Here is a 23,393-nt window from a genome sequence, read left to right as displayed (position 1 = left end):
AAAAGAATATGAAAATGTTAGAATCACAAAAGTTCTTACAGAAATCAAATTCGCATCAATATATAGATAAACTCGTATCAGACGCAATATAATCGGCTTCGCTTCTAATGTAGTCGAATACACCAATTCAGTTATAACATTTAGTAGCAGTCAAAGCAATTAATTGAATTCACAATTAATGCAGTCGAATAACATTTAATGCTTGGTCAACACAATTAAAAATATAGCCGTTGTGACAGTTATATCAAGCATTAACATATTTCAAAACAGTAACAAACTTAATCGAATACATATCACATGCAATCAATTATGTAACAATGTTAAGCAAAGTTTTGAAAACTTTTCTCTTTGAAAAACTCTCACAGCACACTTGAAAAAAGTTTGTGCAAAGACACGAGTTTTAATCGATTCACCCCACACATGCATACTCTACTCAACTCAAGGCAAGGATTTCAAGGGTTTTTTTTTCACATTAGGCTCAAGGTTCAAAGGATAAAACAAATTTTTAAAATTTTTTTGAGTTGAAATTTTGGCATTGGCTTACAAGGGATAAGAACATATGGCCTTGATCATTTGTAACAAGCAAGCAAATTGTTCAAATAGAGAAACTCAGGCAAAATCACTTGTGATTCCAAAGCAATAGCATTAAATAACAAAAACTCTGAAGCCCAACCTCTCACAGGTTAACTCAAGGTTCCACAATTTGATAAACATCATGTCAAGCATAATAATCACAATTCAAACCATGCATCTATCTTAACCAACTATGATATGACCAACCATCCTCTGCTTAAAAGCTAAAGCAATCATTTCCTAACAATAGTATTTTCCAATGACAAATCTTTGTTTGATGACATCTTTAGCAATGTATTTGAGAATCAATGAATCCCAAATGTCTTTTGCTTCCTTATAAGAGAAGTACACATCGAATAAATCATTAGACAATGCACTAAGTAAAGTATGTCGGCATACCTTATTCGCATGAATCCAATCACTAGTGCAGAATTGGCTTTTAACGTCCCCCAATAGACCCAACGTATATAATTGACCGGTGGAATATTCGTAAATAAGTGAAACTCGAGACGTCCGTCCTTAGTCGAGCCGGACGTTTATAATATTATAGACGTCCATCGTAGGGGGGACGGACGTTTTATAGGCTGAACAAGTGAACCCATGTCAACCCTTAAACGTCCGTCCTTTGTCGAGCCGGACGTTTATAATGTTATGAACGTCCATCGTAGGGGACGGACGTTTTATAGGCTGAACAAGTGAACCCATGTCAGCCCTTAAACGTCCGTCCTTGGTCGAGCCGGACGTTTATAATGTTATGAACTACCGTCGTAGGGGGACGGACGTTTAATAGGCTGACAAGTGAACATTTTGAAGTACCCATGCCAGCCCTTAAACGTCCGTCCTTGGTCGAGCCGGACGTTTATAATGTTATGAACGTCCGTCGTAGGGAGACGAACGTTTAATAGGCTGAACAAGTGAATGTTTTCAAGTACCCATGCCAGCCCTTAAACGTCCCTCCTTGGCCGAGCCGGACGTTTAGAATGTTATGAACGTCCGTCGTAGGGGGACGGACGTTTAATAGGCTGACAAGTGAACGTTTTGAAGTACCCATGCCAGCCCTTAAACGTTCGTCCTTGGTCGAGCTGAACGTTTATAATGTTATGAACGTTAGTGTGAGGGGGACAGACGTTTAAGAGGCTGAACAAGTGAACATTTTCAAGTACCCATGCCAGCCCTTAAACGTTCGTCCTTGGTGGAGCCGGACGTTTATAATGTTATGAACGCCCGTCGTACTGGGACGAACGTTTCAGAGGCTGAACAAGTGAACGTTTTCAAGTACCCATGTTAGCCCTTAAACGTCCGTGTGAGGGGGACGAACGTCTACGAGGCTGAACAACTAACGTTTAATGGTTGGAGATTTAATTGTCTTCAGCCCCTTAAACGTCCAATATGGGGGACCGGACGTTTATAATATTATAGACGTCAGGGCCCTCCCGGGACGGACGTTTAAGGGCTGACATGGGGATTTGAAACGTTCAGATGTTCAGTGTAGTAGACGTCCGTCCCCCTCACACGGACGTTTATAATATTATAGACGTCCGGCTCGACCCAGGACGGACGTTTAAACCCACCCGCGAATATCATTTTTAAATCCCCAAAGACGTCATATTAGTGACGAACCGGACGTCTATAATATTATAAATGTCCGTGCCCCAGCGTACCGGACATCTAACTGTATTAATATTGCTCCCGCGAACCCGTGACCAGTTAAGTTTTGTAAACGCGAAACACTGTTCATCGTCTTCCTCCGCGAACGCTGTTGCACCATTGATTTTCCAGGTACGTTTTCTCTCTTTTGGACCGTTTAAATTGATTTTCAATCCGATTACATTGCTCTATGATGAAATACCTTTGATTTGAACCGATTAAAAATCGTTTTCGGTCCGTTTTTTTGTAGTCTCTTGCGTGTTCTTGGGCGGCTTCTTTGACTGTTTTGGGCTGCGTTTTAGGCCGTTCCCTCCTCGATTTCCCTCCCTTTCATTTCGATTCTACTTTTCAGGTTAGCTTGTTGGTTGAAAATTTTTTGTATGCATGTAATTGGGTTTTGTGTATGCACGTTTTTTACTCTAAAATGTGACTGTGTTATTGGCTTTTGAATATATGTGTATTAGTTGTGTTATTATAAGTATCAAATTATTGAGTGACACTTAGTTCCCGTTTGAAATTTAAGACAAACGATTAATCTTTTAATCTTTTGTGTTAAATTTTGAATTGTCCGATTGGACAGTTTGAGAAAATTAATTTTCATAATTTGCAATAACATGTCAATTGGAGTTTAAGGATAAGATTGATAAAATTTCGGTTCAATACTAGTGTTGTTCTCTGGATGCATATTTGATTGTGGTCATCGTTGACTACTCTCATTTCGTGTATTTCGGAGACCTATGCGAAATGCTGCCGAAATCTTATCAATTTTATGATGTAGACTTCAATGCACGTGGCTGAGCAAATTATGAAAATTAATATTTTTGAATGGGTAGGGCCTAACCTTGTGAGAGTTAAAACACTTGAACTGATGATTTTACGAACATAGTATGGATCGAAGTTGGATGAACGAACGTCGCATCAGTGAAGAATATGAGAAGGGTCTTTCGAAGTTCTTGCAATACGTTGAACAAAATGCTAAGTCTGTCAACGGGACATATTTTTGTCCTTGTGTGCGTTGTCTTAATCAAATACGGCAAGACTTAGGCAATGTGCGTGACCATCTATTCATGTACGGCATAATGAGGACTTATACCGTTTGGACTTGGCATGGAGAAGTACTGGAGCAGCCTACCACGTCACGAGGAACGGATTATGTGGAAGAATGGATGAGTGACCATTTAGAGGACATGATACGTGATGTCGGTGAAGGTAATTTTGGAAGGGCTAATTTGTATAATTCTCTTATTAATGATTCACAACAACCGTTATTCCCAGGATGCTCGAACTTTACACGTTTGTCTTCAACTTTAAAGTTGTTTAGTTTAAAAGCAAGGAATGGATGGACCGATAAAAGTTTCACCGAGTTGTTGGAGTTGTTGAAGGAGATGCTTCCAGAAAATAATACTCTACCTATTTGTATTTACGAGGCCAAAATTTTTTTATGTCCAATGGGTCTTGAATATCAAAAGATACATGCTTGTCCTAATGATTGTGTTTTGTACACAAAGGAGTTTGCTTCGTTAAAGTATTGTCCAACATGTGGTTTTAGGTACATGGATACATGGATACAATCGTTGTAAACCAAGGTCGGTCTTCCATGTACGGATTTGTTGAACCTCAGACCATTCAACCGTCTGGTAACACACTTCAAAACAGACAACATTATTTGCAAACATGGATGGATGAGTCAAAAAGAGACGTATACCTTGTCCCATACATTGAGGGGTAGGTGTTGTTATATGTGGTCAGTTTATTATTATAGTTTCCTTAATTAGTTGAATAACTATTTGTCCTTCGTGATAGGTCGCACTGGCAGTTGGTGGTCATCATTCCCAAACAATGTAAAATTATATGGTTTTGTTCGTTGCACAGGAGGATGAAAAATGACTTGAGAACCATGCTTCAAGGGTAAATGTTTCTCCAAAAATGACTTTGAATTTGATGTTCACCTTTAACTTTTATGATAAATATAGTCATATTAATTATACTTTGTGTTTTCAATCTGTACAGAGTTATTGGTAAATCTCGTGGTCAACTGGTTCAAATTTTGTATCCAAAGGTTGTAAGTCATTTATAGTTTCCAATTCATTTTCCATGTTATTGAATGATCTAAATTCTTAACTATTTAGTTTGTCATTTTAGTGTAACCAGCAGCTAGATTCATGGGAATGTGGCTTCTATGTGATGTGTTGGATTAAGACCATCATTCGAGCTGTCATTACAGATGACTGGAATGAGGTAATGATGTATACCTTCAATACATTACAAATCAAATTCATCTTCAACATATATGAAACCATAATGAATCTTTCTTGAATTTTGCAACGCTTCAAGAGTACATCGCCTATTCCAGAGGACACAATTAAACAGATAAGGCAGGAGTGGACCGCTTATCTTCTACAAAGATGGAGTTAGGAATAGTTTTATTTCTTGTTGAACATTGTTTAGTTTTAGTTTAAGTTTTATGTTGATACTTTTGGTAGTGGATTGAACTCCATATTATGTAGAACTTTGTTTATATGAAACGCATATTTATATTATTGCAAAATTGTTCTGGGACATTTTTCTGCTTTTCAGGTGTGGTTTTATTGAAAAAATAAATCAATTTTTAAAAAAAAGACGCCCAGTAGACGTCCGTTAGTGCACAATTGGACGTCTATAGACGTCCGGCAGTGCACTAACGGACGTCCAACCCCCCAGACCCTACCACTAACAATTCAGCCACGTAGACGTCCGGGGGAGAGGTGTCGGACGTCTATATGAACGTCCGAGGGTTCACTGCGGACGTCTATATAGACGTCTGGCCAGACACAACGGACATCTATATGAACGTCCGGCCTGACACAACGGACGTCTACATAGACGTCACCCACATAGACGTTGGGGAAACGCCGGACGTCAAAAGGCCCACAGAACGGACGTCTATAGCCCTTTCTGCACTAGTGAATCTTCAACTTATTTTGAATTTGAAGGAAGGCTAGAGTCGGGTTTTTTTAAATGACAAAGTAGTACCAACTACATACATGTCTAATAGGGTAGACACATGTTGTTGCCAACACTGGAAGTTCATACCAGAGAAGACCTTAAATTTTGATACATCTGGGAAAGGTTTTGTGAAGATTGTTTGAGTTTTGAAAACGATGTTCTGATTCTCTAGAATTGGGTTGTTGATATTAGTCATAAGTCCTTAAGATTGTAGTAAAGATGTTGACAAAAATAATAAAAACCACGAGCAAAGATTTCTCGAGGTGTGTAGATCCATTGTCCTTAAGGACTGATTTGTGGTATGTTGTGCAGACCCCCTACGATACAACAAGAACTTCTCGAAAATTTCTAAGGATATTAGAACTAGCAAGGAACTCTAAAAAAGAATAGAAAAATAAACTTGAGATATTTTAAGAAAGAAAAGATAGAAGGACGAAAATAACAGAAAAAGGAGAATGAGTGTCTATTTTGGACAATGTATCGCACTCTATTTATAGAGTTTGTGAGCCAACCCAAATCCTATGATCCGCGAGAAAAATCCTGCATAAGGTTGGCGGTCGAAATGGTTTGAAAGAAAAAAAGAAGAATGTCGAAAAAATCTCATGCCTTTGCTTGCGGAAGAGCCTTACAATTTCACAGGTAATCAAATCTCTAGCCTTACGGAGATGGTACAATTTACCCAGTAATGTTCAGAAACCAAATGGATTTTTCAATATAAACAGGTTTTACAACATTTCAACGAAAAAAATTGGATGAAAGGTGTTGAGAGTATTTATCTACTATAAATAAAAACTAATTTAGAGTGTATATATATATATATATATATATATATATTATAATCTGATTTTGTAAAATTGAATTAGATTTAAAGTTTATTTTTTAAAAGTTTGATTTAAATTTCAAATCTATTTCTTATTGTTGGAAGTCTCACATTGACTAGAAGTAAGGCCAATTTAGAGTATATAAGTGGATGCAAATTTCACATTACAAGCTGATTTTGGAGTTGAGTTAAGCTTAAAGTTCATTTCTTACACGGTATTAGAGTCAGGTTAGAGCCTATCCTAGAGATATTTGATGTTTGTTGGGTATATTTCCACTCGTTATCAGACTACCGCTATCGGACCATCTACTAATGTCTAGTCTCATGCTCGATCTGTATATACCTCGACGTGAGGGAGTGTGTTGGAAGTCTCATGTCGACTAGGGATAAGACCAATTATTGTATATAAGTGGGTGCAAACCTCACCTTATAAACTGATTTTGTGTGATTGAGTTAAGCTTAAAGTCTAAATTTTAACACATACTAATTAAATATGGGTGATAAAATTCATTTGATCATATTAGAAAAACTTAAATAAGTGTATTACAAATAAAATATATAAATATTTTTGTAGAAGAGAAAAATAGAAAAACAAAATATAATAAAGTTAGTTAAAAATCCGTAGTTTACCGAAAACCTATCCTAATAAAATTTTAGCTGGCCTTACCTTAAACGGATTGTCTATTTTTAACAGGATTTCCACTTCAGTCCTGTTATGCATGTTGTGCCTTTATCTCTATTTTGATTTGTTCAAGTGCTGTCTTCTTTAATCCTTGAATGTGCTTCTTTTTGAATTTTATCTTATGCCAATCAAATATGAAAGTAAGATTTCATAGATGTCTATCCATTTACATAAATACTCATGTGTATCAATTATACTACTTATATTATGAAGTATAATGATGATGAACATAAACGTGATTTAATAAAATATAAAAAGTTATTGGTTAATAAAAAACTTATAATAAAATAAATATCAAGAGTACTTAATTTGCCAAACATTGATCAATAAAAGAATTTTGAGTTCTCTCTTTGGGCATAAATTTTTCTCATTATAAATCATAAAAAAGTAGAGAGGAGAAAAGATTGAAAAAAAAAGGATAATGGAGAGCATATTCTCACTGTATTTTTGTTGAATATCTCGTATGTTAATATCTTATTATGATTTATGTGGAGGTGTGAGAATCATAAATTTTAAGATTTTATAGAGTAATTTTTTGAAATTGAATTAGAAAATCATAAAAATTAGAGTAACTTTTATATATATATATATATATATATATATATATATATATATATATATATATATATATATATATATATATATATATATATATAAAAGAATGTGTCGTTAGATTTATGATTATTATGTTATGATATTTTTTTTCAAATTAATTTTTTTCCAAATTGATATTAACCTTAATTTTATCTTTCTAAGTGTAATTGATTTCAAATTTGAATTGTATAATATGAACTAGTAAAGATCGTCTGGTCAAACATCTAAAGGTAGTGGACCAAGTTAAAGGTCGATTAGACATGTCGATTATTGACATCGAACATGATCGATCAATAGACATCTGGCACAATTAATCAATCTAAAAGCAACTTAACACAGATAAGCTAAATAATTTTATTAAGACACAATTTGGTCGTAATTTGGTCAGTAGTAAGTAAAAACTTAATACAAAATAGTATAAATAAAAGATCCAAGTAATATTGTTGATACATTGATTACTGCATTTTATACCCTTACATTTAAACATATATTAACTTAAGCATTAGAGTGTCTTCTACAAGTGTCAACCGAGCGATTCAATGATCGAAACATTTTTTAAATTGGACAAAGAAGATTGGAAAAACCTGAAGACTAAGACATTAAAGAGTTAAGAGTGTCTGACCAATCCTGTAGAAATGAAAATCATAAATATATGCGTATGTTCTTTTTCCGCTGTCATTGGTGAAATTGTATTTCATTGTCATGGTGAATGTCATTCCAATTGGAATTGGAAAGGAAGCCGCGAATTGAAAAATCAGTTTTCCTTCCCCGTGAATAACCTTGAATAGGAAAAATTTTCTCCCACTTTTACATATATCCAATCTCCATTATTTGAAATAAAGAGAAAACTCATTATAGAACTCAAGAAAGGTCTAACAAACTTAGTCTGATGTTTATGAGAATAACTATTAGAATTAATGAGCTTTGTTTCTCAACACCAAGAGGGGGGTGAATTGGTGTTTTATCAAAATAAACGCTTTTCAAATCTTTTTCGCAAATGGTATGATTCTTTAAACCTTTCTTGGACAGTAAGCAATATGCGTGCAATGTAACAGTATGTGTAATAAATTAATGACAATATGTAATCGATTAATGTAGAGAGATAGGGAGAAGAAAAATCAAACTCTGATTTTTATACTAGTTTGGCCTCAATGACTACATCTAGTGTCCTTTTAATTAACCTGAGATTGAAAGCCAATTGCACTATAGAGATCTGAGTTTTTACAACAAGGCTTTTACAGCGACCAACCTGTCAAAATGTAAACAACCTCTCTAACTCACTAATCTAATATAGCCAATACAAAAACCTGCAGCAAGAACAATCCTCTCTTGTAGTCACCCCTTTGAGAACCCTCTCAAAGTACAAAGAACTCCTCGTTCTTCTTCTTGGCTGCACGCACAGGGAACCACAAATCAAAGATTGTGAATCTTCTTCTCCTGATCAAACAACAAGCACCTCAGTTGTTCAGAACGATCATCCTTTTCAATCCAGTCAAGTTTGCCTCTCAAGAAATTTTCAAGAATAGTAAACCACTTCAAGTTCTTGTTTCTTAGAGCTTTTGATCACCTCTGTAAAGCTTCTCAAACGAATATGAATCAGATATGAAAAATGTAAATCTCAATTTTCTTCTTTTCTTACAGAATTTCAATAAATGCGTCAATATATAGTTTAAGTCAATCCTGACACAATTTAATCGATTAGCCAACTTATGTAATCGGTTACATTACACAAGTGTAACAGAATTAAAACCAACTTGGCTCCTTAATTGAATACGCAATTAATACAATCGATTCTCATTAAATGTTTAGTCAAACATATTTAAAAATATGACTGTTATAGCAGTTAGATAAGCATAAGTCAGTTTTCAAATCTTAACAAACTTAATTGAATACATAATCCATGTAATCGATTAATCTTTAACACTTAGAAGATTTTTGAAAATTTTTCTTTCCCAAAACTTATCACAGCACTTTTGGAAATGATATGTGCAAACACATGAGTTTTAATCGATAACGTAATCGATTCAAAACTTGTTGTTTTGTCACAATTTAAAACTCAAGTTGTCTGATGACCTTAATTGATTATCACAACACTATAACCGATTAAGTCATGCAGATATGCTTTTGTGCATGTGGTTTTTCTATTTCAAAACATATATTGTGCATACACAAATATGATCACTTTACAAACACAGTAGCATGCATCAGTCAACGCAATATGTCAAATGTGACGATCACAATATGCGCATATTTCACAATAAGCATAAACACATATAACACAATTAGGGGTGGGCAAATGGAACTGAACTGTAGTGCACTACTAAAAATTGTACTAAACTAAAAACTATTTTTTTAAAACTGAACTGAACTGTAAAATAGTTCAGACAAACTGAACTGAACTGTTTTTTGTTTTATCAAACTGGATTGAACTGAACTATACTATATTGTACTAAACTACAATATAAACTGAACTGAACTACTAACTGAATTGTAAACTGCACTAATTTTAACCGAACTACTAATTTTAAACTGAATTGTACTGATTTTTACACTGCACTAGTTTTAAAATCTGATTTTAACACTATCTAATAACAAAGTCACTTTAGATTATAATCTGAAATTGAACCATTTTGATTGCAATTTTTGTAAAACAATTTCTTCTTTTATTTGGAATAAAGAATTTGATAAGGTGGATGTCACTACTATGTCACAGTGATTTGAAACTCTATCACAGTGATTTATTTGGAATAAAAAATTTCTTTTTTTATTTGGAATAAAAACTCTGTCATAGTGATTTAATATTGGAAAATGTTTCGAGTGAAAACAAACGTTACTTTTAATATAATTAAAATCCCAAATCGTGTTTCACGCGATTCCCCTGTTCACACTTCACAGCAGGGAGTGCACTCCAATTATTTGCATTTATAACATTTACAGAAATCTACTCGATTAATTGTGGAAAAAGAAATCGATCTCATAGTTGGAACACAGAATTGATAGTCTGATAAAAAAACAAGCATGCCCATCTTTCAATCTCAGTTGTTAACGGCTAGCATGAGACACTGCGTGAGAGACTGTGAATCGCAAGACTCGAACCCTAATCTGATGTTGGAGGAAGATGAGAGAGAGTGATGCAAGGAAGAAGGGGCTTAAACACAAGGGAGCCTTAGTCTCGTAAAAACACAATACAGTTAACTATAGTTAACTAAACAGAAAATTTCATAAGTTTAGTTTTTTAAAACTGAACTATAAAACAATATATTTAACTTTTAGTAAAAATGGATCAATTTTTTTTAGTATAATATAGTACAATTAACTATAGTACAGTATAAATCAGTTATTTTTGCCCAGCCCTAAACGCAATACATACACATGTATTTTTATTAACAATGTGTTGTCATCATCAAAAAATATCATAGGAATTGGGTTCAACTATCACAGTGCTCCTCCTATCAACAATGACCATAGTAATTAACATTAAGTTCACTCTTCCCAAAACTAAGAATGTGAAAGAATTTATGAAATTTGTGGAAGAGCGTTTTTAAACTTCTAACAAGTCCCTTATTAGGTCATTAATTAATGAACTTAACCACCTTGAAGTTTAATGGTTCTTGTATCACGCATGAACACATGATTGATATGACAAATATAACAACAAGACCCAATTCTCTAGGAATGACAATGGATGAAAAGTTTCTTATGCAATTCATTTTGAACTCATTATAACACCATGAAAGACAAATAGAATGTGCATGAATTGCATAGTATGTTAGTTCAAGAGGAAACCAGACTAAAGAACTTAGGAAGCCACTTTGTTAATTATGTGAGAAATCAATGAGCTGGAAAGAAAACTATTAATAAACATAGAAAGAATAAAGAACCATTAAAGATTGACGAGTCCTATACTAAAATCCAGAAGAAAAATGATAAATTTCATTTTTACGGGAAGTCTGGACATTTCCAAAAGAAATGCCTAAATAAGCATGGTTTGAAAAGAAAGGTGAACATAATTCTTATGTTTCGGATCAAACTTAACTGGAGTTTCCCATATTATTTGGTGGATTGATTCTAGATGTTTGACTTATGTTTCTAATGTGATGTAGAGGTTCCTTTCAACCCAAAACATAAATCGAAATGAGAAGTTCATCTTTAAGGGGAATAAAGTGAAGGTTTCAATGGAAGTTATCAGAACCTATCGTTTGATAGTTGAAATTGTATTTCTCTTACACCTGATGGATACTTTTTATGTATCGCATCACTAAAAACTTAGTTTCTCTATTTAAGTATGATGTTGTTGGATACTCTTTTAAGTTTCTGATCTACAATCCATGTTTGTAATACCATACAACACATACAAAAGCTAAAGAGACCAATGGGAAGTAAGCATTGTATCTGTTGAGGAAGCAAGATAAGTTAACATGTGGAGGCCATTAAGACATGCAATTTAGTTTTAAGCAATGGTTTTACTTTTTGTTTAGAAAAAAATCTTCTATGTTCCTAGTTTTAGAGAACTTAATTTCCATTTCTTAACTTGCACATATGGTGTTTTCTTTTAATTTTATGGATTTTGATTTTATTTTAAAGAATAAATTGAAAATTGTTGATTATGGTGACCTATGTGATGGTCTTTACCCTATTAAATTACAAAACCACATTGTTTATAATCCTATGCATGTTTGAGGTTGGGTTAAAACAATGTGTGGGAATTAAAAATCCCTTATGTTATAGCATTAAAGATTGAGACATATCTTAATTGAAAGAATCAAGTGATTAGAAAATGATAGAGTATTTAAAACTTTAAAGTTTATAGACTAAAATGTATCAAAATTTAGGATGAATAAGTTTTAATTTCACATCAAAATTTAAAAACTAAAGACATAGGTTTAAAATATATGCTAAAAACATTTTTAAAGTATATAATATACCATGTCATATATTTATTTTTATTATTATAGATGATAAAGAGTGAAGTTGATGCAGATTTAGTATTTTGTCCTCTTTTCTAGAATAAAAATTTATCTTATCCTCGTTTCTTGTCAATATTAATTAAATAATTTTATTAAAAAAATAAAAATTGTGACAAAGAAAATATTATATATATATATATATATATAGAAAACAATTTTCTCTTCCAAAAAAATATTAAGAAGAAAATGAATGGTATAAATATCAAATAAAATTATAAAATAACAAATTGAAAAGGATAAAATAAGTTAAAACTAGTAAAAATAATCGAATGTATTTAAAAATAAGATAAGAAACTAAGAAAAAATATTTCATACAAGTGTTTTATATAATTTAATAAATTAAAATAATTTTAATAATTTAAAAAGAAAATAAGTATAATGACAGTGATATGTATTGAAACGGGAATAAATATATACATACTTATTCCAGTTTCATTATTAATTTAAAAAATTAAATATTATCTATATTCATATATAATAATAAAAATGTTTCCTTAAAATCGATATAAGCTCAAAAACAATGTATAAAAGTTCATTACTCATTCTACTTATCATTATAATTTACAAACTTAGTTTACAAAATAACATGTATAAGATGCCAAATATTTGATATTGTGTAAAATATTTACTCTTTGTCGAGCATATATAAGTTAGTGTTGACTAGCATGGCATCGTGTGATAAAAAACAAAACCAAAAAATAATAAAAAATAATAAGAATATTTAACAAGTTAATCAAGTACCTAAGACCATTAAAAATAAGACTGAGCCATTTTTCATCGATCAATTCATGGTAGTAAAAGGGTATTTCAGTTACAACCAACACTACGTTTCTCATAAAATTGTTATTTTAGAGGAATAAATATGTAATTTTTTTTAACCTAAAAACATTTTTTACGTGATTTTCACATAAGGAAAATTCAACCTATTGTATCAAACTAATAAAAGGCCTTTTAGAAAAAAAAAAACACTTTTTTTTTGTGTAATCTAAAATTAACTTATGTACACAAGTCCAAAATCAAATTTTGAAAAAATTATATACAAATGAGTTTATCCATAAAATAATTTTAACTTATAAAATAAAACCTTCAATTCAAAATTTCTTACATTTATTTTCAATATATAATTCATGGAGAAAGTTATCTAAACAATTCCTACATATATGTGGAGTATAAATTTACCAGCCAAGAAAGAAAAATAGAAAAGAGACAATGAAATATGTATCCAATGTCAGATAATACCAACATTTAACAAACTGTAATGGTTTCATGTTCATAACATGACTGATACACAGGGTACCTTATTATAAGCATTGTAAAGTCAAGTTCTTTGTGCTTCCAGAAAGAGAGTCATAAATAGCATAATTGAAAGTTTTCATGCTTTAATAGTATATTATTTATTCAACGCATCATAGTTTAGGTAAGAAACTCATCATTCAGAACCAGAGCAGGATAACACTTCATTCAAGTTCCACTTCTTCCTCTTGTAAGCTAAGACCTGAAAACATAGACAAAAAGTGACAATTATTAAAATTCGTAAAAGCTATGGTTTATTTGTTTTAATTTAACGTGTGTAGTAACATGTTCAAGTTTTAAAGAATAAATCTATTACCAGATGGCCAAGGCTGAGATTGTTTGGTATGATTTCAGCCAAAGTTTTATCCCCTCTCTCAAGAAATTGAGTCTCATATTTGTCTGCAACAAATTTTTCACGACCGCTTACAAAGCCAGGTTCACACCCCTTCACCACGTACAATTCAATTTCTTCAGTTTGCAGCAAGGTTTCAATGGCAACATACTGCGGACAGAACAACAACGTTAGCACCAAAAATACATATACTAAAATAAAAGGTTTCATGAGATGGGAAGAGAAAAACCTGGCAAAGTTGGTCGATTGAGAGAGTAGGTCTGCAGTTAAGGTATGGCCTTGCCAAATTTGTCACTCTTTCTTCCTCAAAAGAGACAAGTTTGATATAGATGTCCAGCTGAAATTAGGTTTAAAAATCATTGTATATGTAAGATTAATTGTTGTAGTTTGAAAACTGATAATCAGAATAGTGAAAATAGAAATGAATATGGAGAAGAGATGATAACATGCTTTTGACCTGCTGTTCAACAGAAGGCTTATATCCACATATATAATATGTACAATAAGATGTTAATTTAATTGTTTTTTATAGTTTATACCTAAGTTTTAAGGAGATTTTAATAGAAATCAGCCAATTAACACTCAAACCCTTGTCCAAATTGGAACACCTGAATCCTAAATAACTAAAGGTCTGCATGCATGCATTTATAAGGGTTTTCTTGTCCAACCCTATCATGGAAATAATAAAATGACAATTTCATTAATAAACAGTGGAAAAAAACTATTTATGAAATCCTTAAACTATAGATTGTAAATAAAAACTAATTCTTTGACACATTTAAATTTTTTACATTTATTTAATACTATCCTTTCTTAGTTTTTACACACTTTTTTTTTTAAAAAAATATAAAAATTTACATTTTTATAATCATTTTACTCTTCAAATGAATATAACAGTATTTCATGGTACCATTACTTGTAAGTTTATATAAAATAGAGAGATACATAAAGGTTTAAAGAAAGAAAGTACCTCATCATCATTTTGATTGGAGTTTTGCAGATGATCAATGAATCTCTCCAAGCGATTGCTCCTCAAAGCAGCGGCATGCCTAGCATTGCTGTTGGTGTGACTCCTGGGGCCAAATCGCCCCCATACAAGTTTATCAGATGAGGCAATGAGACTTTGAATTGTTCCACCTGCAACTGTTCTTGCATTAGTCTCATGCTGAGAGCTTTGTGGCTGTATCTGTAAATCAGCAAAGTCTCTGACAGGTATGACTTGTGTCTCTCTCTCTTCAGCAATAGGAGGCAATGTCATGTCCCTGCTAGAACTAGATTCTGAAAATGCACTTTCATTTCTTGCACTTCTTCTCAGTGTCTGAGTTCCACTCCTTGAGTATTTATCTTTTGACCCAGAAGCTGCAGCAGCAGCAGCCTTCTTTCTCAGTGCCTCATTTTGTCGTTCAAGAGTCTGGCCATACGCTTCTTGCATTGACTTCCAAATCACAAAAACACCTCAATTCTCACAATTACAGACACAAGTAAAAGGTCTCGTGGACATCATGTTAGTCTCTGTCCCTAGCTCTTAATCAATTTTAAAATTGATAAAAATATTAAAGGAATTATGAATAATTGTTAAGAAGTAAATTTTAACTCTAATTCAATCTTGTAAAAATATGATTTACAAAACTGTTTTATTACTAGTTGATACGTCAAGGATAAAATAATTAAAGGCTTTCTAAGAGTTTGAGGGAACATGTGACCGTGTGGGGGCATTGGGATATTTACAAATCAAATGAGACATTGGTGACTATATTCTTCCTAACTCAATCTCTTATATTGGTTAAAGTTTATAAGAAATTATAAAATTGTTAGAGTTATTAACTAAGAAAAAAGAGTCATTGAATAAGTTGCCTGAGTTAAAAGTTTTTATTTCAGTGTACATACCCACATAACTAAATACAAGTCTAGGTTGACTAGTTGTGCATTAACTAAAGCACTTCAGAGGATTAATATATGAGAAACAAAATTAAGGAAAATTAACGTATAAATCTCACCTTTATATTATTCTTTGCATCATCCGAAAAAGCTATTTCCTGGGTCAAAAACATTCTAATGAGTTTTTTCCATTTTGAAAAATGAAAAACAAGCCAATGTGCAAAACATATGGATATTATTACCTTTTTCTCGTATTCATCAATGTTTGGAAAAACGACAGCAATCACTTCATCAAAGACGATGTCTTCCCTTAGCGATCTTCGGCTTGAACAATGAGTACGACAAGCAGGGCATTCATTGTTACTGCAACAAAACCATTCCATTGTTTTGAAAATCATATAAATGATAAAAAAAAAACAAAGTTTGAAAAAATGCACAGTCATCCCAGTTTATATCTAAACAAAAATAGTGGTTGTTTGAGGATAAACCCGAGGCGAAAGGATTTCTCTATGCACTCCTTGCAAAAGCGATGCATGCATTCCATGACCATTCTTGTATTTCGAATGATCCCTACACATATAAGACCACCATCAAAATAGAGAACAGCATAACAAGTTAGATTATACATCCATATCCCTATCACGCTTTAAGAAATTGTAATTTAAAATATTCCTAGTTTTAAGTATCTCTTCTGTGTGTTTCGTACATGCATAAATATTTTTTATGGAGTTCTACAAATCTTGTGCACTGAAACTTGTTAAATTATATTAATAATTTACATTGGTTCATGTAATTTAAAGTATAACTTTGATGTAAGGATTCTAATGTGATGATTATTAGAATATAAGGTATTAAAGTTATTGGGATTATTTTAGAGTTATTAAAGTTAATCCCTCTCTTCTCACTCTAAAAGGGCATTTTGGTATTTTATTAAAGTTAATTAAAATATCATAAAAGAGGAAAGAGTTTTAGTTCTGGTGACACATTAAGTTTCTGAAGAGATATAGAGAACGTAACGTTCTCAGGAAAGAATAGAAACTGACAGAGAAAATCATCCTACAACTTCTATATCATCAAGAAGGCATTAAGGAGGAGTAAGAGGAGAGAGAACATTTGACAGGAAGAGACAGGAAGAAGTGCACAATGGACCCAGGTTAGTTCTTCTTTACTGTGTATGAGAAAATAGTGAGTATCATGAAAATTCAAGATCCTGTGTGTAATTTTCATTCAATTGAAAATTAAAGAAAAGCTTACAAAACTTAGCCAAGAAATCAAATTCCAGGTGAGTGGTGTTATTATGCTTTAGAGATTTTACCAAATAAATAAGACATTTTACAGTAAGTTAATTAAATTATATTTAGATTTATATGGGTTTAGAACTAGACTTTTTACAATAGGTTTGTATATTTGGAAGTGCTCAGCTAAAAATATGCGCTTCAGGTTTTGAGAGTAAGAAAACTGAAGAACAAAATAAGTTAGATTGAACTACTCATTTAAGAAAGAATATTGAAAATTTAGCTAATGTATGAGGTAAAGGTCCGTTAGACCCTGTTGCATTTTGTTTATTAGTTGTGTGCTGGTTTACAGGAATGGCAGGATGAAGAAAATGATCTTAAAAATCATAATGTCATAATCTTTAATCGGATAAAATGACTTTGTTCTAAGAAAGATGAAGATGTTTCATATAAGAGACTGAAAAAGAATTCAACATAGGGTACAATTACACCGACTAATGTTAGGATTCCAGAGTAAGGAATATGTGTCAAATGTAAAAAAGTTGAAGTATCCAAATTACTTATCTGTTTATTCAATTCTTAATGCCAATTAAAAAAACTTTGGTTAAAAAATATTCAAAGTAATTGTAATTGAGATACATTTACATTCATTTTATATATATTAGAAAGGTGAAATAAAGAGATAATAAAAATTAAGAAAAATATTAAGTTTATTTTAAGACAAATATAATACAGAGTAATGATAGGATGACATATATTACTTTTATTTGACACATTACAAAAAAAGACTAACCTTTTATAGTTTTTCAACTAAAAATAAAATAAAAAATAAAAACGGATAATAACAAATAAATGTAAAATAATATGTGTAAAAATATTTTTTTTTATAGTATGTGCTACGACTTTTACGTCTCCTAATTGTGATGTCTATTAATTTTGGCATAAATCTTAATCACTAAACCCCAAATCAAAGTCTAGATTTTGAGCAACTATAAATTCATGTGATTATGGCCTCTGTTGAACTCTCTTAGCCCTTGAGCTTACATAATGTTAGGAGGAGAAAGAAAAGAAAAAAAAAATCTCAAAAAGGGAGAACATTTATCTCTAATAGTCCAAGCTAACTTAGTTAGGGTAGATCACTCACAGTTTAGACCTTAATATAGTGAGGAGCAAATGAAAGATAAATTTGAGAAGAATATATATGTCTTTAAATCTATAGTAGAATGTGTAGTCTCAATTATCAATCAAGAAAAATATTGAATATTGAACAAAGTGATTAAGGTTTGAATTAGTAACAATAAAAATTCCACTACATTATATTAAAATGATGTGGATTTGTTGGCATTAAAATTAAATTGCAGTAGACTGAAACCTATGAAACATTATTAGGAGCTTGTTTTTGTTTTAGGTTATAAATAGCCTTTTTGATCCTACACACTAATGTTTTGTCTCTGAATCATGAACACTTCTTGAAGTGGCATCATTGTAAGACAATAAAGATGTGAAAATAAAGGGAATGGAAAAGTGAAATGTTGACAAAAAGCTTATCAGAACATGAAATTTTATACATTAATTTTCATGATTAGCTTCATCGAAAGCCACCTAAGACATTTAGTTAAGTTTGTTTTTTCTTTTTTTTATCAAAATTTGTTGCTCATTAAAAGATAGCATGGATTTATCATAATATACCATTTTATCACATTTATCTTGTTAAAAAAAATATCACAATTGCCTTATTTTATTCTTAAACAATTATGTTTCAACAAAACCTTGCTTCCATTATATTTCCATTCTCTAAAAATAATGTTTATACATACCAAGGCAAATTGGGCATTCGACATCCTTTCGTAGGTCTGCCAGGTCTAAAGGATACAACCTATAAAAAAACAAAAGTTAGGACATTAGGAAAACTCAGAGACGTCAAAATTGATACATTTTTTTTTAATTATAGTTTTTTCTTGTAGCTTGAAAACATATATTAAATTCATTAATAATGATAAAATAAAAAGAAATAAGAGGCAATAACCAATACACAACAGAAAAAAAAAACAATTCTGTTGAGAATAATCCAGATACAAGTTTTACATTAGATAAAAATTATAAAATTAAACACTATATAAGATAAAAATTGATAAACTTCATTGTTTTAAAATTTGAAGTTAAAAGTAATGTTAAATTTTTTATGTTTGTTGAATTAAAGTTATATATAAAATATTTCAATTTGGTTTTTGGTTTCTAGGTGTTGTTACACATTCTTAAAATATGAATTTAAAGTTCTTAGATAATTTTGACAAATCAGTTTATGCATAACTAATTTTAGTTTATAAAGAATAAAATTATGCCTAAAAGCAAACTAGTAAAAATACTAAAGTTAGTTTCAAAGAATACTTTTGTGCTATAAATCTTCATGAGAGATTAAGAGATTTTCTAGGAGTTACATATGTACTGGTGTAAGATAGAAATAGAAGTATATAATACTTATATAATCAAGATTAATTTAGTGTGACCCTTCAATAGTAACTTGAAGGAAAATTAAATAACATAAGAGGAGTACGTCAGTACAAAAATGAATGTTTATCTATTACACTTGTATATTGTTTACTATGCTAAACATTTGAATTCAAATTTTTGTAAAAATTGTTTTATCAAAAGCCTTTTTAAAAGTATAGATGTTTTTCTATTAGACCATTAACCAATTACTATGTATTTTCCAGCAATTAAAAAATAAAAAAAAGTTTAAACTTTATTTAACCCTTTTTAGTGCTAACATGTTATTTCAAATTATTTGTAGAATTCCTTGGAAATATCAAGTTAAGTAAATAACTCTTCTATGTAATTTTGTCTCCTAAAGAAAATAACCAAAATCCAAAACCTCTCAAAACTAAGAAGAGCAATAAAAAAGAATATTTATGGTAAAAATTTCCAAAGAGAACATAGATTTGCAAGTTTTTTAATTAATAAAATTAATAATTAAAGCCTAAACAACATTTTGGAACAACACTTCCAAATCAAATATGCATACACTCTATATTGTTAACATATGGCTATAATAGCCGATGGGATTGAATGAGTTATACAAATTTTGAATAGAAATTCTTGACTAAACTTCTCCATTTGATAATGAAAACTTGTCTTTCAAAGAAATGGTGTAAATTTGGCAAAAATAAGTTCATGCATAAATATAACTAAAGATTGATTTGCGTAAAATAATTCACCAGAAAAAAATGTCTTTCCTTTATGAAGAAAACAAAATATTAGAATCATTAACATCTTTATAAAAATACTTTTGATAACCGAGAAAGAATCCAAAATTTTGGATGAATTGATATCTAGAGGTAAAACAAGACTGAAAAACCAAAATAAGATCGATAGAGTAACTTTGCAAGATACAAACATAATATCAAAATCCAAGTGAAGTTCTCAGTCTATATCTTTTTTGAAAGAGAGTTTAGGCAATTTTACAACTGAATTTTGGTGTAAAAAAATACAACAAGACAATGTGTGATATTAACGCTTTAGATTATTGTGTTATTCTCTTATCTTTTGGTTTGTTTCTCTTATCATCAATAGCTTCAAACATTCATAGGAATTTTTTTTTAAGAGGGTTGAAACATCTCACTAGTGCACAGTCCAGGGAAACGATACTGGTTATTTTTGCTTATAGACACCGGTTCCGTAATCGAAGCATATACAGACGAGGTAAAAAGGGATAGGATTTTTGTCTCGGTTCTGAACCGAGTCAAAAGAGTTCGGATTCTGCCTCGGTTCACAGACAACCGAGGTAGTAGAGTTTTTTAATTTTTTTAATCTCAACCGAGATCACTGGTTCCTCGTTCTGTTATGTTTTATATGCTTTTTTGCTTTCTCTTTTCCTTCTCTTTATGCCTTAAACTTCTCTCTCTTTTTTAATCTCAAGCAGTGCAATTTTATTTCATCCATGTTTTAACACAAGTGGAGGCAAAATTACTTTTGACAAACTCAAATGATTGCTCCAATCTAAGAAGGGGGAAATAGGAAGCGGAGAGAGAGCTCAGTTCCCTAACGGAGGTGCAATCGGAGCTCTCCAATAGGCTTCAAATATGGACGCTGACCAAGACTCGGGCGGAGACGCAGCTCGAGAGGGCGGTAGGGGAGAGAACAAAGATGGTGAGAGAAATCGAGGAGCTTAGGCGCTAGAGAGACGTGCTTAACCGAAGGATCGAGTTCTACAAGCAGAAGGACGCAATTGGAATGGCGGCTAGGCTTGCCGACACGCGCTGCACCTTTCATGAGTATACGGCGGAGGAGATCCAAGCGGCTGAGGTTGAAGTCCAGCGGAGATTGGAGCAATGTTTACTAGGGACGCTTCAACCACTCCACTGTTGCCATCAAGATGCTCCCTTCTTTCACTCTCTTCTTTCCCAGCAAGCAATCAGAAGCCCCGCAGAGCAAACTAAGATGCAGAACCAAACCGCAAACACTATCCATTTCGCCATTCACCTGCAGAGAAACAGAACCAAAAACCAAAAACCAAAAACGTAGATCTAGCGCCTAACCGCCACCACGCCGCCGTCGTCGCGTCCTCGCCACTTCATGAGAAAAGAGTTTCCGCCATCGCAGCACCGTCGCTGCTCTCTCACCGCACCGTCGCGGGCTCTCTCGTCGCACCGTCGCAGGCTCTCACCGTCATCGCACATCTTCGAGAAAAAGGAGAAGAGGAGAGGTGCTTGGTGTTTGGGGAAAAGTTTCCTCTTTCACTACTAAGAGGCTAGGTTTTACTGGCTTTAAGTCCCATTAGAAAGGCTTATATGCCTCGGTCCATCTGTCAACCGAGACAATATCTTTTCCACGTGAGGTTTATACCTCGGTTCACCCTACCAACCGAGGCAGTATTCTCTTTAGACACCGGTTGCTTAACAACCGAGGCATATAGTGTTTTCCAAATTATGAGACTGCCACCGCGTTTTGATATGCTTCGGTTCCAGAAAAATCGAAGCATAATGTACGAGTTAAAATGCAATTTTTTACTAGTGTCTTTTTGTAAAATGTTAGAACAATCCAAGTGTTTTCCTATTATATCTATTATTTATTGTTGATAAAAAATGAAGATTTTATTTACAATTCAAGAAACTAAAATTGCACAATTATGGTATAGGAGACAAATATTTCAATTAGGATTATTTCAAGAAACAAAAACATTATTTAATTACCATTACTTCATTTATGATTAAAATATTAAACCTTTATTAAGATTTTTTAGCATATATTGACACAAATTGTAAAACAATAACACAATTAATTATGGTATAATTAATCAAGTTCAGACCGATAAAAAAAGTTCATAGAGCAAAAAATTAAAAATAAAGTTAAATCAAAATGGGAAATTAAATTTAATAAAATAGGAAATAGGTAATAAAAATTGGACTAACATACACTTCATCATCGTCTTCAATCCCTAATTGACTTGTAAGACCTACAAAAACATGTAAGAGAAGAGAAGGTAAACAAAAAATAACCCAACAAGTGCCATAAGTAATGAAAGCCAAGGATTAAAAAAAATCCACATATATAGAATAGATCTTTAAATGATTTGGAAAATTGATAACAAAATTTAATGTTTTAAAATGCAATCATGATTTAAATTTCACCATTGTTTTTAACTTTATAAAAAATTGAGAATACACATATCTCATACCCCTAAACAAAAAATTTAGGTACATTATGACTGAAATTTCAATGGTCGATCATTATCGAAAAAATTAGACAATAATTAAGTAAAGAAAAAAAAACTAACCTTTGGGTGCATTTCGACGAAGATTTTGCTTGTTTCTCTTATTTTTCATAGTGATAACCTTGGTTTAGAGGTTTTCAATTGTGTTCCATAGAATCACTTCTCTAATATATGTGAAGAAAGAAAAGAATAGGTGGTAGAAGCAAGAGAAAGGTGACAAGGAAATGGTGAGGCTTTTACTCTTTTATACATGATTGCCCCCTAAAAACATACCTTGTTAGGGTTGGTGTGTTGTGCACTCAAGTTCTCTAAACCAATGAAACTTTGACACAAAAGCGTATTCATCATAGTTACGGTCCAATCAATGCGAAGGGGTTTTCGCTGGGTCCACCGGATGAATTTGATATTACCACCAATCTTACTTTTATTTACATTTATTTTAGTTGTTGTTTCCATTAATTTTATTTTCTTTTTATTTTAATATTTATTGACATTGTTATTTTATATATTGTTAGCCTCAAATAACATACCCTTATTTTATCTAATAAAACTAACACAAAAATTTGTTCACTATGATTATACTCCAATCATTTCGAAGGGATTTTCTTTGGGTCCATTTGATGGATTTCATACCATCAATCTTATATTAACTTAAAT

General features: G+C 31.9%; 1 protein-coding gene and 1 long non-coding RNA gene across 2 annotated transcripts; one reads left to right on the top strand and one right to left on the bottom strand.

Annotated features, from left to right (window-relative positions):
* The first annotated feature begins 4,053 nt into the window (after positions 1–4,053).
* On the top strand, positions 4,054–4,420 carry LOC128195222 (uncharacterized). Its single transcript, XR_008246784.1, has 3 exons — positions 4,054–4,128; positions 4,231–4,279; positions 4,363–4,420. It is a non-coding gene; the product is annotated as an uncharacterized LOC128195222 (long non-coding RNA).
* Positions 4,421–13,464: 9,044 nt separating this feature from the next.
* LOC108328481 (putative E3 ubiquitin-protein ligase RING1b) lies at positions 13,465–22,963 on the bottom strand. The gene is made up of 10 exons (XM_017562354.2): positions 22,800–22,963; positions 22,439–22,478; positions 18,844–18,902; positions 16,280–16,361; positions 16,034–16,154; positions 15,911–15,949; positions 14,884–15,348; positions 14,143–14,250; positions 13,878–14,063; positions 13,465–13,763 (listed from the first exon to the last, which is right to left on the bottom strand). The coding sequence occupies exons 1-10, from the start codon at positions 22,846–22,848 to the stop codon at positions 13,698–13,700; spliced, it is 1,215 nt and encodes a 404-aa protein (XP_017417843.1). The 5' UTR covers positions 22,849–22,963; the 3' UTR covers positions 13,465–13,697.
* Positions 22,964–23,393: the final 430 nt, after the last annotated feature.

This window comes from Vigna angularis, chromosome 2 (assembly GCF_016808095.1).
Source record: "Vigna angularis cultivar LongXiaoDou No.4 chromosome 2, ASM1680809v1, whole genome shotgun sequence".
In the NCBI taxonomy this organism is placed as follows: Eukaryota; Viridiplantae; Streptophyta; class Magnoliopsida; order Fabales; family Fabaceae; genus Vigna; species Vigna angularis.
Note: the sequence above shows the minus strand (reverse complement) of the source record. Positions and strands in the feature narration are given on the sequence as shown.